The sequence below is a fragment of the Echeneis naucrates genome, chromosome 6, assembly GCF_900963305.1.
Source record: "Echeneis naucrates chromosome 6, fEcheNa1.1, whole genome shotgun sequence".
NCBI lineage: Eukaryota > Metazoa > Chordata > Actinopteri > Carangiformes > Echeneidae > Echeneis > Echeneis naucrates.
The window spans coordinates 16,010,962-16,027,900 of NC_042516.1; the positions used below are offsets into that span (position 1 = coordinate 16,010,962).

General features: G+C 40.7%; 4 protein-coding genes across 7 annotated transcripts; 2 read left to right on the forward strand and 2 right to left on the reverse strand.

Annotated features, from left to right (window-relative positions):
• The first annotated feature begins 1,489 nt into the window (after positions 1-1,489).
• Positions 1,490-4,440, forward strand: rcvrn2 (recoverin 2). The gene is made up of 3 exons (XM_029504140.1): positions 1,490-1,870; positions 3,792-3,903; positions 4,352-4,440. Exons 1-3 carry the CDS (start codon positions 1,490-1,492, stop codon positions 4,438-4,440), a joined length of 582 nt encoding a protein of 193 aa, XP_029360000.1.
• LOC115044811 (germ cell-specific gene 1-like protein) lies at positions 2,850-12,306 on the reverse strand. Of its 3 annotated transcripts, XM_029504083.1 has the most exons (8): positions 12,209-12,305; positions 9,914-11,002; positions 8,956-8,994; positions 7,037-7,219; positions 6,854-6,901; positions 6,609-6,761; positions 6,369-6,480; positions 2,850-6,238 (listed from the first exon to the last, which is right to left on the reverse strand). In XM_029504083.1, the coding sequence occupies exons 2-8, from the start codon at positions 10,107-10,109 to the stop codon at positions 5,866-5,868; spliced, it is 1,104 nt and encodes a 367-aa protein (XP_029359943.1). In that variant the 5' UTR covers positions 10,110-11,002; positions 12,209-12,305; the 3' UTR covers positions 2,850-5,865. The 3 variants fall into 3 exon arrangements, with proteins under 3 accessions (XP_029359943.1, XP_029359945.1, XP_029359944.1); XM_029504085.1 differs by lacking the exon at positions 6,854-6,901 and having other exon boundaries at positions 12,209-12,306; XM_029504084.1 differs by lacking the exon at positions 8,956-8,994.
• Positions 12,307-12,702: 396 nt separating this feature from the next.
• Positions 12,703-14,800, reverse strand: atg12 (ATG12 autophagy related 12 homolog (S. cerevisiae)). 2 transcript variants are annotated; one of them, XM_029504149.1, is made up of 4 exons: positions 14,656-14,800; positions 13,477-13,613; positions 13,298-13,323; positions 12,703-12,901 (listed from the first exon to the last, which is right to left on the reverse strand). In XM_029504149.1, the coding sequence occupies exons 1-4, from the start codon at positions 14,747-14,749 to the stop codon at positions 12,877-12,879; spliced, it is 282 nt and encodes a 93-aa protein (XP_029360009.1). In that variant the 5' UTR covers positions 14,750-14,800; the 3' UTR covers positions 12,703-12,876. The 2 variants fall into 2 exon arrangements, with proteins under 2 accessions (XP_029360009.1, XP_029360008.1); XM_029504148.1 differs by having other exon boundaries at positions 13,298-13,360.
• Positions 14,801-14,845: 45 nt separating this feature from the next.
• On the forward strand, positions 14,846-16,808 carry isoc2 (isochorismatase domain containing 2). The gene is made up of 7 exons (XM_029504134.1): positions 14,846-14,924; positions 15,107-15,182; positions 15,480-15,604; positions 15,694-15,906; positions 16,026-16,096; positions 16,182-16,299; positions 16,633-16,808. Coding segments are annotated over exons 2-7 (594 nt in total). The 5' UTR covers positions 14,846-14,924; positions 15,107-15,181; the 3' UTR covers positions 16,699-16,808.
• Positions 16,809-16,939: the final 131 nt, after the last annotated feature.

The following is a 16,939-nucleotide window of genomic DNA, read 5'->3' on the forward strand; positions in this document are numbered from 1 at the left end:
ACTAATCCAATAGTCCAATACAGTCCAATAATCCAATACTAACTCAGGTGCATATTTATGGAACAAAGACAAACCTGCAGCAAAAACAAAATTAGAATGGTAAACATAGTGTAATACATGCAATACTTGAAAGAAATGCTACTTAAACATTCATCTGCCATGACTGTTTACACATCACCTCGTGCAAAGATGTATCAGTATGTCACACATTTAAACATTTAGTTTAAAATTTAAAGTGGTGATAGCCGTGGCCCTGAGTTACAGGAACCAGGCAGAAAAGTGGAGTAATTAATGAGCATGTTTGTGTTAGCACATAAAATTTGACACCAGTGCACGAGACAATACTCTGTGTGCAGAAATTATGAAGAGTTAAGTCTGGTATGCCACAAAAAGACAGGGAGAGACAAGGGGGCACTCTACAGACAACACAATTTGGTGACAAAGAGGCGACACTACTGTAAAAAAATTAATCAGGCAACTGACAGGAAAGGCCAAAATGATAGCTGCCGTAGGACAAGAAGGAGGTCAAGGAGTGATGATTCTCTGAGGGGCGTGGGTGGGATTTGAGGTAAAGGTAGGCAGGAGGCAGATGGCAGACTGGAATTAGATGTCGTCAACTAAACCCACTGAAAGGCCACCACTGAAATAGCAAACGTAGTGGTGGAAAACCTAAAGCTAGCTTTGAAAACCTACCTAAAGCCATGCTCACAGCGCCACCACGTCTGCTAATCTGTTAGTTTGTGTTTTTACGTTTTTACAATTCATGGCTCTCAAACACCTCTGACTTCCATAAAATCCCGGTTATGAAGACACAGTGAAATGCCTTGGACATGTTTTAAATTATTAATATTGTCTTATTAAAAAGGAAAACGTTAAAATATTGGATAAAACACAACAAAGCATACCAATAACTCAGTTTGTATGAAAAAAAAAAATTACGAGAAAAATGAGCTCAATATGGTTATACTGATATTTCAGTAGATATTTCTAGGCATCTTCCTAATTGAGAATATTAGGATCTGGAGGTTCATTTCAGTCAATAGCTCAGCCACCATAAATCCCGCATTAGCAGTATTAACCCAGTCGTCCACAGTAGGAGTGAGTTTCCCCCTGCCCTCCTTATCTCTCTCTGTCTTACAGTTGAGACGAGACAGCCTCCTGCCATCGTCTCCATACTCGGCAAACAGGTACATCTGATGTGATTTGATGATTCTGACAAGACAATCTACTTAGGAGAGTTACGAAATTCAAGCTGTGTGAATAGAATGTGTCACATTTCTAAATCTAAACATTGCTCTTTCAGTCACTTGCAGGGTGTTGCTTGGTCAATAACATTAAAAGAAGAAGTCAAGTTGGTGAACGAGAATATATTTTGATCAAAGGAGTCTTCCAGGTGGGACAGGAAAGGAAAGCTGGTGAAGAACCCAAGTGCAAATACTTGGGAGTTTTACAAAACTCATAGTTTTTTGAGAAACTGAAAGCAAGTACCATGGGAAATACCACCAGTAGCGCTATATCAAAACAGATCTTGGACGACCTCAAGCTCAGCACCAAATTCACCGAAAATGAGATCTGCCAGTGGTACGAGAACTTTCAGAAGCAGTGCCCAACGGGACGCATTACTCCAGAGGAGTTTGAGCAGATCTACTCCCGCTTCTTCCCTGAAAGTGACGCCAAGAGCTACGCACGACATGTGTTTCGCTCCTTTGACACCAACGACGACGGCACTTTGGACTTCAAGGAGTACATCATTGCACTGCACATGACCTCCACTGGGAAGACCACCCGAAAACTAGAGTGGGCCTTCTCATTGTTTGACGTTGACAAGAACGGATACATCAACAAGACCGAAGTGACAGAGATCTGCCAGGTGAGAGCAGTTCCTGAGCTGATGTTTGAAATAAAGTGACTCATGCCATGATTCTGAAATAACAAAACAGGAGTGGTGTGATGAGCTTTGCCTTTTCCTGACAGATCATTTTCTAAATGTGTCTAATTTTGGAAATAAACAGTTGGAAAAGGTAACTGAAATAGTTATGGTCTCAGTTAAGAGACTTTGTTTCATCACAATAATTGTGTTTGTGAGTGGATAGTATCAGAAGTCCAAGTGTCTTTTTCCTGGTCCTGGGAAGGTTTTATTCTAAAATGTGGACAGAAAAAAATCACAGAAAAAACTGTGCCACACAACACCTGTATAGTGTCTCTGCATTTTAAATCTTACATGGTCCAACTTTCCTGCGTCTTCTGTCAGTGAATTGTTGGTCCGATTCTATGGCAATAACTTTGACGCTTGTAACTGTATTATTGTTGGTCTGCAATCCACTGCCAGGTTTTTCCTGCCACTTTCTTTAACATTCACATTCGATCTATTGGTATTTGTTGGACAGTATCCAACCCTCTCATGATATGTAGGTTCCACTCCTAATTGATTGCCCAATTGGCCTCAAACTCCTGATAATCTCTGTGATTACAGATTTAGCTCTCAGACAATATTGACAGTCCTACTATTGAACCTGCCAGTAGAAAGTCTCATCATATCAGATTAATCTATTTTATTTATTAGGCTGTCACTGTTGACTATTGACTACTGTGGAATAATTGTTAGTCATTGTTATCATATCAAAACTGACTCTGATGGTGTTAGTAAAGTTTCTCATCTTCTGTTTCAAGACAAATGATATAGAATTATTAGCGGTTTAGACAGATCAGCCAAGAATCCATCTGGCGTTGTAATGGGATTTAATTCCTGGCCAACTGGCCGGGGTGTTTACAGCCACCGAACAAAATGGCTGCATTTTAAAACGCTGCTTCAAAACTGAAAACAGAATTAGATTGTTCCTAATCTCCAAAACATTCTAGGTGTAGTTAAAGACGTGTGGACACAGCAGGTAACAAATGTCTGAGGACATTCTCTCATTAGCCACTTTCTGTGTCCATCACATGCACACAGGAAGTCACAGGTACACAACACAACAATGCTGAAATGTCTTCTAATGTTTCTAATGTAGGAAATGTGAATGAAAAAGGATGAAATATCCATAATTATTCCGTCTTGTGTGGTATGTAATACAGTGACGGGCCAGATGAGGATGTAAACTGTAGTTTACTTGAACGTGGCCTCTTACACTGCTTGCTTTTATTTTTATAACAGAAACAAAGCTCACAACCTGCTGAGCTACAAACTCTGTTTCTGCACACACCAAAAGATCTGAGGGGCGAGATAGAGTGAGAGTGCAGAGAGAAAAGAGATGACATCTTGGTGTTTGGCCTCCAGCCTGAGTCTTGGCACTAATCCATGTTAATCTAGGTGTCTTAAATGTGGGAGATGAGTTCTTCCACACTAAGTGGGACACACACTTAAAGGCCTGACCCTGAAGTGCACAGTCATTTAGTCATTTAACAATCTGCTGCATTCTAAGTGGCCCAATGCAGATTAACTATCTGCGATAAATGAGGCCTGTATGTTTCTGCTGTGGACTTACTGTGCTGACATAACCAGTGAACTGAATAGCGGGCCACTTGATTTGGTTATTTTTAGTCAAACTTCATAGAGTTTACAGAAACAGATTGGATAAAATTCAGAGCGTCTCTGTAAATATCAAGTTGTTTTGCATCAGAGCATCATGTCCGCACAAGACAATAATTCACCAAGCAATAACAAAACTTCCCCTACAGGCTACGTGTTTCTACATATTGGTGTTATGCGCCGTGCCTATGTTTCATTCATTGTTTGTGTAGGAGGAAAGTTGCAGCATTATCATGAACCCATTTTATACCCAACCCCCTCTCAGGCCATATTTAAGCTGATCCCCAAGGAGGAGCAGAGCAGGCTACCAGAGGATGAGAACACACCCGAGAAGAGAGCCAACAAGCTGTGGGCTTACTTTGAAAAGAAAGACAATGGTGAGGGAACCACCACACATGAAACACGTGTACGGTGCATGTCAGGCTGTCGTGTTCTTACTGCTATACACTGATATTAGAGAGAGAAAATCAGTGTAAGCTCCTACTACCTTTCTTCAGCAGCTGTTCCCACATCCTCTGGCGAAGATTACATTTTACAATCAGCTGTTTGGCTTAACAATAATACAAACAACAAATCCACCTGGGGGCACAACCCCAGTTGGAGCGTCACTTGTGTCATGCAAGCCTTGTTATGTAGCAGTCCTCCGGTACCTCCAGTACCTCCAGTGCATTGCATGCTACTGCCGCACAACCACACAGTCAAGACCAGATTTCTAAGATGAGATACTGAAGTCATTATTCAGTCTGTGTTTGTCCCCCACACACTTATTGTACAACTTGGTGTTTCCCCACTTTAACTTCTTCTTTCTTCCTTCTGCCCCTGCAGAGCGACTGGCTGAGGGAGAATTCATCAAAGGAGTGATTGAAAATGAGAATGCAATGCGTCTTATCCACTATGAACCAATCAAACAGTGAAATCAGTCCCATTCTCCCCCTTTTCTTTTTAGTCTTCCCATTATTTTAGAACTTGTTTTCCCCTAAAAGTCTCACAGTTTTTCTTCATTCCCGACATCATTCTACCCAACTCCTCCATGTAAATATTCATTTTGCAGTGTCTTGTTGCAGCTGACCTCTCAGGTTCTTTCTTTTAAGTGTCACGTTGGTTTATTCATTTGTTTTTGTCAATGAATTTATATCGAATAGAGGCTAACAGAGGAGAACTCTTGCATAGTGTTTACAGACAAAAGTAAATGTTTATGGTTATTATGTTGTGGCAAGATACATTATATTGTGAACTTGTAAATTTTGATTGTAATGACAAGTATCACATGAAATATTAGCTTTTTAAAGTTGCTTTTTTTTATTCAATGTCTTAATATAGCCTGTAGCTGAAAAGCTTTGGACTCTATTAACTGTATTTTAAATCAAAGCTCTTTTCAAATATCTGTACCTGAAAATAAATTTATTCATCTTCCTCAGGAAACAATAAAATCTTCTTTTCACTGAGAAAAATACAGTGTAAGATAATATCATATTAATCGTTGCAAAAAATTGTGATTTGGATTTCATGTTTTAATTCATCTGGGACAGTAAATCTAATATGATCATAATATCATTTATAGACATTGAAGGTGAATTTCCTATTTCACATTAAGCAATGCCCATTTGTAAACCATTATTTCCCTCAAATATTTTGTTTTTATGGCATAGACGCATGTGTTTGCAATCTACGGCAGTGTGTTCTGACAATTTTGCCCCTGCCCCTCCCTCTCCGTATCCATCCCTTCACATGACTTCCATCTTCCTCACTCTGTTCCTCCTTCTTTCCATCCAACTCGGGATTACTGGTTTACACATAATCTTCTGTTCAACATCAGAGAGCAGACTTTTCAAAATCTCTGTAATCTTTCTACCTCAATGTGTCTGTCTGTGCGTCTGCAGAGAGACCGTGTTTGTTGTAGCTCTGTCATTCATGGATCAAATCAAAATTCTGCATGTCATAGAGAAAGAAGACTTTGAAATAGGAAACACGTTTAGTGTCCCACTCAGATAAATGAGAATATATAGTATATTTAGTGTTAAGGGACAGACTGCTCTGTTGGGCATCAGCGGAAAGGAAACAAGCATCCTGCTCACACAATGAAATGATCACTGAGGTGACTCCTGGTATACTGCAAGTTAATGTACAAAAATTAAAATTTATATGCATTTACACATGGAGACACATTTGCTTTCCTATCACGAGGCACTGAGAAATACCCAGAAAACATGCACTCTTGCATGTCAGTGTGACCCATTCCTACATTGAAGTCATTTTTTTGTCCTTCAAGCCTGTTTGGTCCGTCCCTTTTTCTTTCTTTTGTTTAGTTTTTAGCCCTTTTGGTCGATGGGCATGACTCCTTAACAAGGGGAATCAACTCGGTCCATGCCTCCCTCCATCTCATCCATCTCCCTCTCACAGTCTTCGCACCCTTCAGGCCCACAGCCTCCAACCAAAACCAGTGTTGGTACATCCCCATTTCCCATTCCCACAATGCTGCCATTCGGGGCCCACGCCACATCAATCATGCCGTCCGGACACTGCAGTAGGCCACTGATGGAGTAAAGTCCACCCCCTGGAACAACCTCGTCGTAAGATGGGGCGTGACTGGCAGCTCTCGCTTCTTCCAACCGTAGCCTCTGTCTGCGACGGAGCTCGATGATGGTCTTTGTGTAGGAGTTGAGTGTGACCACAGCTGCACCCATACAGCAACTGAAGGACACCCACGCGAGACTGGGAACACGGGATATGTGAAATGGTAAGAAAAGAATAGAAAGATTTCTACAGTATTGCAGATATCATGTATTTTATACATACATTTGTATAATACAATACAATGTAATCAGTATGGGCAGACACCTACGCAAATGACCAACCGTAATCCCACGACTGCGGTCGCCAGTCTTTGGGGCCCACAATGACTGTCATCTGAAATACTGTGGTGTACATCATATGGGCTACCATCCCAAGAAGGCCTACAGGGAGGTGAAACCAACAACGCATGAAAATAGACATTAGGATGAGGGAAAGATCAGGGACTACTATCTATAAAAAGAGGAGGATAATAAAATAGTAAAATATTAAGGGATATAAAACAGATCACCTGATAGCACAGTGCAGATCGCTGCATAGGCATTGATTTTCAAAGAGTGCATTTCTTTGTGTGAACACAAAACTTCCAGCCACATCAGCAGGAAGCCCATTCCCAGCAGGCCAATGTACGTAAACTCCGAAATCACAGACAGCCAGAGAACACCTGTGACACATGCAAACAAATATACAATGGATGCATCGATAACCGTGCATCAAACTACAGTATTTACTGGGTTCAAGAGAAGCACAACCCACCTTGTGTTTCTCCTGGAGTTAACTCGATAAAACTGCGACATTTCTCACCTGAAGCCAAAAATTTGAAAGCATTTTTCTTTGGACTTTGTGTGCATGTAAGGCTTAAAGCTAAAATAACACTTAGATCTGTAAAAGCTCATTGTATTGCAGTTCAGTCACTGGGTGTGTGCTTTGTGGTCTCACCATCACTGTGTTTCTCACAGCTTTCCCAAAAACCAGTGTGGAAGTATCTGAAGGTAAACTTGTCTTCCCCTGTCTCCCAGATGTAGTGCACTGCATTAGCCAGCTGTCTCTGTCGGATCCTGGCCAGCTCCTCCCTCCTGGCAGGAGACAGTGTGCGGTTGAAGGGGTTCTGAGTGGGACTCTCTGCGTGTCAACAAAAGGAGACGGCACTGACAAACACATCATATGAATGTTCTTTTATGTGTTTTATCTATATAGACAAAGCTCCTCCAGCTCCTCAAAGTTCTTCAGACACAGAGAGCCAAAGACAGACAAAGATGTGCTCATATTTAGGGTGAATCTATGAGTATAAGTCAAACCTGCATTTTTTTTTTTTTTTTTAGAAAAAGCATTGTGACAGGAAACCCACATCCATACACACAATCACACAAACAAAACAAACATGGTCTTCCTCTGAGATAAGAGCCGTAACAACCGATCCATCAGGGCAAACATAAAAAAACAAAGGCATGTGTAGACAAGCAGACATAGACGTCATACACTTTCATGCCACCTATCTTAACAGGTTTGCTGTTTCTGTTTTCCTTTGCCAAAACCTATTGCACTAAAAGTCAAACAAATACAAACTTTGCATGGAAACATGCAATTCTGGGGATTTACTAAAGGCCCACTTGAAAAGAAAAAGAGTATGGTTTCATAGTGAGACTGAGCAGCAAAAATGGTGGACAAAAAATAACTAAGTCACCCTGTACTCAAAAGTTACACTCAGTGTTTTGTAATCACGTGGAGTTATGTTAGCCACCAGCAACTGTGTATTTTTAAAGCACATTTAGAAACACTTGTGCATTAGTAAAGGTAGATCTTATTTTTGTGAAAAAATACAAAGTACATGCAGTGTCAAAAGTTATTAATCTCAGAGTGGATTAAACATATCCACTTAGAAAATAAAGACCAGAGAGCACGCAGTGCAAAACTCTTCTCCATGTGCAAATAAACATTTGGGAAACGTCCTCACACTACACAGATTATTTCTAAGCCATCATTACATTCTCTCTGACATAAGGTATTGGCCAAAAGAGATTAATAAACATAAAAAACCAAGAACAATCAGGGAAGTCTGTCAGTTTATCCAGCAAGATTAGTTCCAATAATGTGGTGGTTGCCATGCAGAGTGCAAAAGTCAACAACAGAAAATAACATTTTTGGAGGACTTAATATTAATAATTGTAATACCTGCAACCTGTGGATGACTAAAGAAATCTAAGACAACATCAGTGAGTGTTGTGTGAGGTAATGTGGATCTCATGTTGCCAATAGCAAACTGTTAGATTCCTGGGAACATGTTGCAGCGGAATTTGGAATTAGTCACCAGAAGACCTTTCCTGGGCATTTTAGGTAAAGACATTGATATTACGATGTAATGCAGAGACAACATGTTCATGTATTATTTGGATTCATCTGTAACACGTTTCCTGCAGTTTCCTTTAAATGTTTTATCCGGTAACTTGATAGGAGCTTCTCAGATTGAATGTAAAAAATACTAAGCGGTATGTGTTTGTTTTTTTGTTTTTTTTGCTGTCTTCTGCTCCTACTTAGAGAATTTCCCTACAAGGAATAGAGATGTAATTTTGCCTTTATTGTTGCATGGCACCACGACTACATAGTGGTTAGTGCTGTTACCCCACAACAAGAAGGTTGTGGGTTCGGTTCCTGGGCCTGGGGCCTTTTTGCAAGTTTGCACGTTCTATGCTTGTGTGGGTTTCCTCCCACCATCCAAAGTCATCATGTTCGGGTTCATCTGTGAGTCTAAATTGTCCGTAGGTCTGAGTGTGAGTGTGCCTGGTTGTTGGTCTCTGTCTGTCTCTGTGTGTTGGCCCTGTGATGGACTGGTGACCTGTGCAGGGTGACCCCGCCCTCACCCAGTGCGAGCTGGGATTGGCTCCAACACCCCACGTGACCTGTAAATGGATAAGTGGTAGAAGATGAATGAATGAATGTAACTTTTCCCCTCTCATCACATTTGGGCACATTGCAGCTGTAGCCACTTGCTCTTAAATGACAGGAAGGAATCTTCGCATGATCCTCGTTTGCTTTGAGCTCAAAGCTTAATGCCATGAATGCTCCTGTTCACTGTTGTAGCTTTACTAACAGCTACTTTAGTTCCTTTACTAGATGATATTTTACATTACACCACACAGGCATCTTACAAAATGTGATGATCAAAGGTCAGTGAAATTGTTTAGTTATCTCTGTGTCAGCCTGCTTCATGCTAATACATCAACATGCATCAGCAATAGCAACCCATTGTCCAAACTACAATATACTGCATGCATTTGTTCATCTTCAACCACTTATCTTTTTCTGGGTCATGGGGGGCGCTGGAGCCAATCCCAGCTCACACTGGGCGAGGATGGGACTTACAGACAATTTAGAGTCACCAATTAACCCAAACATGATGTCTTTGGACGGTGGGAGGGAAACCCAATAAACTTCGTATAAATTCTGAGGGCCATTTTGTTTGTATTTTGGCCAGTTTTTACATTGAGTACATTCCTGGGTTTATTTCAGTAAAAGCTGTGATCATTTATTATTAAAAAAAAAGGTTAGGGGATTCCAAGACTCAATGCATTGCTGTTATTAAGATATTGAACATTATTTGCATATTTGTTGCAATAATCATCACAGCATGGCTCTTCATGAGTGTAAGCATTTTGATTCACAATCACAAGGAAATGCATAGATATATAAGTACAAATGCTTGTCCAAGGGTCAATAAAAATAGTGATGGAGGAAACAAATCAATCATGTGAAACAGTACAATGAAGCTGGACAAAGCATTTGTTGACATGAAGAGGCAACAGTGTTACATCTCAGTACCTGTGGTGTAAGGCTCACTGTTGTTCTGACCACAGTTCTTCATTTTGACAGGAGACAGGCAGAGGGGCTTGACCACCTTGTGGGTGCCCTCACACCAGTAGGAGGTGCAGAGAGCCAGGATAGAGAGGGCCAGAGCCAGAGTGGTCAAGGTCAGGGAGAGCAGGGAGCGAGAGCGACGAGACATACGCTCCAGCATGGCCACTTGATAGAAGGGAGAGGCAGTAGGGAGGTAGGCTAGAGAGAAAGGGAGGGGGGAGGAGGTGAGGCAAAGGGGAAAACTAGACGTGCAGATAAGACAAACTGGACAGAGGATATGAATGCAATCACAGATGTAGCTGAGAGGAACGGACAGATGCTTTGAGGTGGTTTTAAGACGTGATGAGCTTCCAGGTTTAAACGGAAATGTGACGTAACAGCACTGACAGAAAGTAACTAAACAAAGCTGACAAAGAGATACTGTACACTCAGGGTGATTAAAAGAGAGCACGATAAAGACAGTGAATTGGGAGGGAACAGTATAGGGTGCTCTGCAGTGATGTGGGAAAGGACAGATGGAAGAAAAAAGTGAACAAAAGAGGATTTAGGTAGATGACAGTTCACATTAGGAGAGCAGAGTGGAATACAAGCGCATAACAGTATGCTGCACAGAGAGCTTTAATGTGATATCCTGCTATTGATCCCTGGGATGAATGATGTGGCCATACATACATGACCTCAACTCCTGCAGACCCTTCTGTCTGAATGTATTAGATCAGTGGGCCTGTGCTAAAAAAGCATAAGGTCGCTTGAAAATACTACAGATTGTTATTAAAATTTGTGTATCTAAAGTGGAGATGGAGGACATCGTTAAATGTAATTCATCACCTGGCAGCAATGGAAAAGTAAATGCTTGAGTGCAGCACATGAGGACTAAAACAGTGTCCATATGGAAACATTTAAGGGGGTTGGCTGTTCCTCGTGTCCAACCCTAACCCTGACCCGGCTTTTATAAGGAGGGTTTATAGATAATATCCTGAGACCCACATTAAAGCATTCCTGCTACCTGATTAACACACTCAGGCCTGGCCCTGCCACTCATTATCAGCTCCACTGCTGGACCATGAGTAGAAGAGAAGACAGAGGGGAACAAAATCAAGAGATTACATTTTTGATGACATTATGGATAAACCACAGATCTAAATGAAATTTTTGCGCGTAATCCCTGATTATCTGGTTTAATCTGTTTGTGTTAGGTGTATCTTAGTTTGAAGTGCATTCTCTGTCCCTCATGTAATGTCTGCTTGTCAGTTCGCACCCCCTGAAACATATCACAAATTAAACCAGGGTGAATATAGCCCAAGCACTAGTTCACACAGTGGTGATTTCTGTTATCTGAATATTGGTGACAATAGAAAATACACACATTAGCCTAATGTCTAACAAAAAAAAAAAAAAAATCAGCGTAGATTTTTTTTCTGTATTAGCAGACAGATCTGTACAATCTATAATGTCCTCAGAAGCTAAGTCCTTCTTAAAAACTGCAATAAGTGCTTTCTGACATGTACAAACTCATCATCATCCATCATCAACAAACTTTTTTTCATGTTAGACATACGTCAAAACATTACCCCTCAATTCATGGTTCAGTCAGAATGGTAAAATATTGAGCATACAGTTTAAAAGTTAATTACGGCTTCAGGAAGTGCGATTCCAACTAATTCACAAGCATAATTAAGCATGAAGACTGATATTAGTTATTTTAAACCTACAAAATCATGAATTCTTTCAACACCAATTTAAATCTGTCACGAATACAGGGTTGCTGCATTGACAGGTATGTCACATAGAAAACTTGGCCACAGTTAACCGTCATTCACTGATAAAATCTCAACTATCAGTAGCTCAGAAACATCAATGTAGGCTTAAATGACAAATGTAACATATAGTTCAGTTATTTTTAGGGCAGTAAGTATAAATTTTTTTCAGCCTATTAACATAAAAAAATTTGAAAAATGCTTTTCATATAATTCCAGCCTATGGTCACATTTCACTTGTTTTATTTATACAACCCTGTAAAACTTGATGCTACTCAGTTAATCAGAAATGGACATCGGTGACAAGTTCCTACTGCAGTTTAGTAGCTCGTAACTACCACAGTAAAACATTCACTTCTCGCAGACTTCTAAGCCGACAATCTCTGGTTATCTCTGCCTCATTCAAAAGCTCTTAAATCAAAAAGCTCCTTAAGATCTTGCTTTAGTTTCTCCATATCAGCCCTTTCATAGTTTTCAGTATATGAGTGTCAGTGATCCTTACCTCTACAGCTACACGTCCCGCTTTAACCCTCCCAGCCAATAGATGGATGGAGACGTGACGCTGGTGAAGCAACTGTCCGTCTCCACGCCACTGCACTCTTTTCTGTCTTTCTTGGGAATTTATGTTACAAACCCATCCTGAATCATGTAATCCCTCTAAGTCCATCTGTTACTGCAGTGCCCCCTCTCATCCAATGTGTGTCCCTTTTTTGAGGTGATTCCATCTCAACCTCCCAAAAACCTTCACAACCTGTTTAACATCCCCTACATTACAACTTTATGTTTAACCAGAGAAACATTATAATAAGAGAGATGGTAAAGTGTTGAGCCAACAGCCATATGAATGAGCTCTTTTTGTAACTTTACTCTGAGCTGCACCGGCATAGTGCAAAACCAAGTGCTGTGCCCAGAGGTGTAGTGGTCATTTTCAGGTGTCAAATGTTGTGGTTAAGAGAAAAACAAACAAACAAACAAACAACCAAAAACCGTGGAACGCGCTGTGCAGTCACAATAATTTATTCACAATATGCATATACATGAAGCCTCAAAGAAAACAATCGGCAAAGTTTCAGGATCAGGTTAGGAGGATAAATTAAAAAGAAAAGGGGTAAAAAGTGAGTTGCAGTTCAAGAGATCAACCCCAAGCTTGAGATTTACAATAGTGTAGGATCAGCTTGCCATCACTTCCAAAACACTGAAAGAAAGAGAACCTATTAAATAAAACAGTGAAATGTGCAGCTGCAAAATTATTCTACTGATAAGCACTTTGAGACTTTAGTTGTCATAAAATATATATATTACTACATTTCAAGCAGTTAAGTAGTGAGAGCAGTGGGACAATCAGATGTTCACACTGAATTCTGGACTTTGAGGTCTTTCCTTTTCAAGACATCCATCAGTAGCAGCGGACTTTAACATGTGTCCACATGGTTTTTCCTAATTATTGCCCCCTCTGCTGGTCAGTGTACCAAATGGACCATTCACTTCTATAGCCATTAACATTGTTTATTGTTTAAGAAAATAAGTTGTAATTAGTTGCACTAAACATTAGGAACAAATAATATTGAAGGTTGTGCCTCTGTGTACTCACGTCAAAAAGGACCCCCACTTCTTGATCTGGTGAGGGTGCAAAAGACTGGTTAACATAGATGAACTGAAGGGGGGGAGAAAAAAAAAGATGAATTTATATATTAAGACATACTGAGCTAAAGCATGGAATTATCTGTCCAAATCAGGATTTTGTAATTCATAAGCAAATGCATCTCTTACTAGCTGTTCATTGGCATCAATTTTGAGGAAGCGTAAAATGAACTGAGCCAGGGACTGCACCGTCCTCCCCCGGTCTACTGCCCACTTCTTTGTTTTCATAATGGGAGTGTCTCCGACTGCCTTCAACAACACATCAACTGTAAAAAAACAATAAAAGTGAAAGTGCTGCTGCCAGCAAGACAGGTCCTGACAAATCTAAATGGCAATTGTTCAGGGAAATTTCTCTAGAAATTCTCTTTGAAATCCACAACTTCTATACCAGAGTGAAAACAAGAACTATAACAGCAGTATTGTCGTTAACAATGAGAAATCACAGAATTGAAGAAACAGAAATTGCAGAACTGGCGTATTTAGGATGGGAGCTATTATACAGACAAAACATTTTGTGCATCTTTTGGCTCCTGAACAATTTTATTATTTTAGCCTAAGGTATTTATGTTAAAAATGTCTTTATCTATCACTTGTCTCATCTCATCCCATCATCTATCAGGATCACGGATGGTGTGCAGAAGCTAATCCCAGCTGACACTGGACGAGAATGAGGTTCATCTCTGACAGGGCGCCACATGTAGACACACACAATGTGAGAAAGGCCACAGGCCCAGAAATCAAACCCAGAAGGCTTCTTGCTGTGACGCAATGGAACTAACCAGCAATCCACCTAATCACTTGTTATATTTTCATTATTTGAATTTCCCGATGGCTCTCTGTATTTATTTGCCTATTTCTGTCTGAAAGTCTGTATCTGTGGAGAATCTCTATATATATTGCAGGGTAAAGCTGTGATCTGCATTCTTTACATACTTTAATGAAAACCCATCTCAGCATGGATTGAAGTTACAGCCCCAAAACAAGCTAAATATTTTTTTAACTAACTGTTAAAGGTTTAGCTTGCTGGTAGAAAAACGGTAAAAGTGAACTGCCAAAAGAGAAAACAAACAAACAGTATTTCTGCAAAAATAACATGTAAGGAAATAAATGTTAGCTTTAGCTTTAGCCAAGCTCCAAACCAGTAGTGCCACACGGTAAAGAGCAAAGCACTCATTGGCTGAGCTGAAACAACAAGGCACTCTATTGGCTAAAATTGCTTCTCACGTCACACGCCTTGGTTTGTTTTCTTTAGCATTAGCAACATTCCTTTAAACAGCTGAGCACTTGTGACAGGTTACACGTTCTTACTCTTTTTCTTCTCTTCGTTAGCCGCCGAGTCGTCTGACGGAGGCTGTGGCTCCTCTTTTTGTGTTTCTGTTGGAGACTCTGCACTGTCAGACATCTTCAGGGCTGCACTTCTGGCTCTATCCGCACTTACTTACATACCTACTTCCGCGAAGCGAGAAAGTCGAACTCCTATTGGTTCTTAAAAACGTCAATCTCGAAAACGCGTACTCTCATTGGTCAGTACTCTTCTGATAGGGCGCAGCTTGAACTTCCTGGTATCTACATGCTAGGTGAGTTCTTATTTTGACTTTGGAATATATTTGTTAAAAACGTAGTTGTTTCAGGACGGATTCAGCTGTGGATAGTATACAGTTATTGATATTTCTTTAACCGTGTAAAGTGCCGTTTTTATACAGTATTAAATGTCTTTTCTGTTAAATACTGACACTTTGTTTTGTTTCTAATCACACAGGGACGTCGCATGGGGAATAATACTTTAACCTAACAGCTCCCGTCTTCATTTCATTTGGACATATCAAGCAACAACAGTAAGTCAACTTTTACATTACATACATACATACAAGCTCGTCACACTGTCGCAATTTTAAGTGTCCCTTTTGTGTTTAGCTGTAAAACTTTTTTAACAACTCTGCAACAACAACATGAAGGAACCATTTCTTAGAAGGAAGAGCAAAGTACACCAATTCTAAGAAGTTAAGCTCCAATTCTGAAGCATGTGTCCATTAATGTTCCATAAAATTAACAAGTAGGACTTTGTCTTATTTGTCTTTGAAACAATACCGTGTATCTTCTGATCACTTCTTTTTGTTCCGGTGCTCTTTCAGTGGCAAAAATTGGACGGCTCTCCACGAAGGACACAGTGCTCTTCCTGTGTGACATGCAAGAGAAGTTCAGACCCAACATCTTCCAGTTCACCAACATTGTCAGCAATGCATCCAGATTGCTCCAGGTTGGTTCCACTTACAGTTCCGCTCCTGTTCGTATTTACCATTTGAACAGATGCGACCGAATCAGCCTTTTCTCTCCTCTGACTCACAGGCCAGTCGTGTTCTGGGTATCCCCTCCATCTTGACGGAGCAGTACCCCAAAGGTTTAGGTTCCACAGTGCCAGAGCTGGGGGCAACAGACCTGACAGCTCATGCTAAAACATCATTCACCATGATGATAGAGGCGGTAGAGAAGGAGCTGCAGGCCCTCGGAAACCCCAAACAGGCTATACTATGCGGGATAGAGGCACATGCTTGTATTGCAGTAAGATCTTTGCCTTGTATTTTCAGTTTAGTCATTTGTTTGTTTGTGTGTATGCATTTAGACAGATTTCTCAAAGTTAACAAATGATGTGAAAAAAGGCCACTGCTCCTGTTTTTTAGTGCACAACTTTTGACCTGCTTGAAAAGGGAATGGAGGTTCATATTGTGGCTGATGCCGTCTCATCCAGGAGGTATCTTTGTAATTTTTTTGTTACCACCTGACTCCTTCGTAAAAATCCTTTTTACTTCTTTTTACTTTTGTGTCCCTCTCCACAGCCAGACGGACCGTTTGTTTGCTCTGTCCCGACTGAAGCAAAGCGGTGCTTACCTCACCACCACTGAGGCTGTTCTGCTGCAGTTGGTCCAAGACGCCAAACACCCCAACTTTAAGGAGGTCACTAAAACTGCTCTCCGCTGCACTCATGAATGGCTCTTTTGTGTTTAGATGTGTCATAAGTGTATTCCTAACAGTATGCACCAAAGGTGAACATTCTTGGTACAACGTCAGACTCCTGCCAAAATACACAGCCTTCAGATCTTTATCATAGACACTGTTCATTACAGCTGACTACACACTAGTATCCTGAGACTTCATTCTGCAATGATTAACTCCAAATGTAGTTGCCATCTTGCCTTTGCATCCATTCTAAATTTGATTTACTGAGCAGAGTCCAAATTTAAATAATGAAAGTGATTAATTCATATTATTTATCATCTTTATTTGCAGATCCAGAAGCTCTTGGCCCACCCCTCCCCAGACACTGGCCTCCTTGCCTTCTTCAGCGCTCTGTAGGGAGATTATCACCTGTCATATTACATAAACACTGCAGGATTTCACTGTCTGACATGCTGATGAATTTCTTCAATAAAGCGATGCTGCTACTTTGAATTATTGCTGTGCTGTGCATTTGTGTCTATCAAACACTCATTCCTTATCGATTGAGCAATAGAGCCACAGCTTAAGAAAAGGCTGGTGAAAGGCCAAAGAGGTGGGACCTGCTCCCGGGGGCGGGTGCAAAGAGTGATGTCAGAGC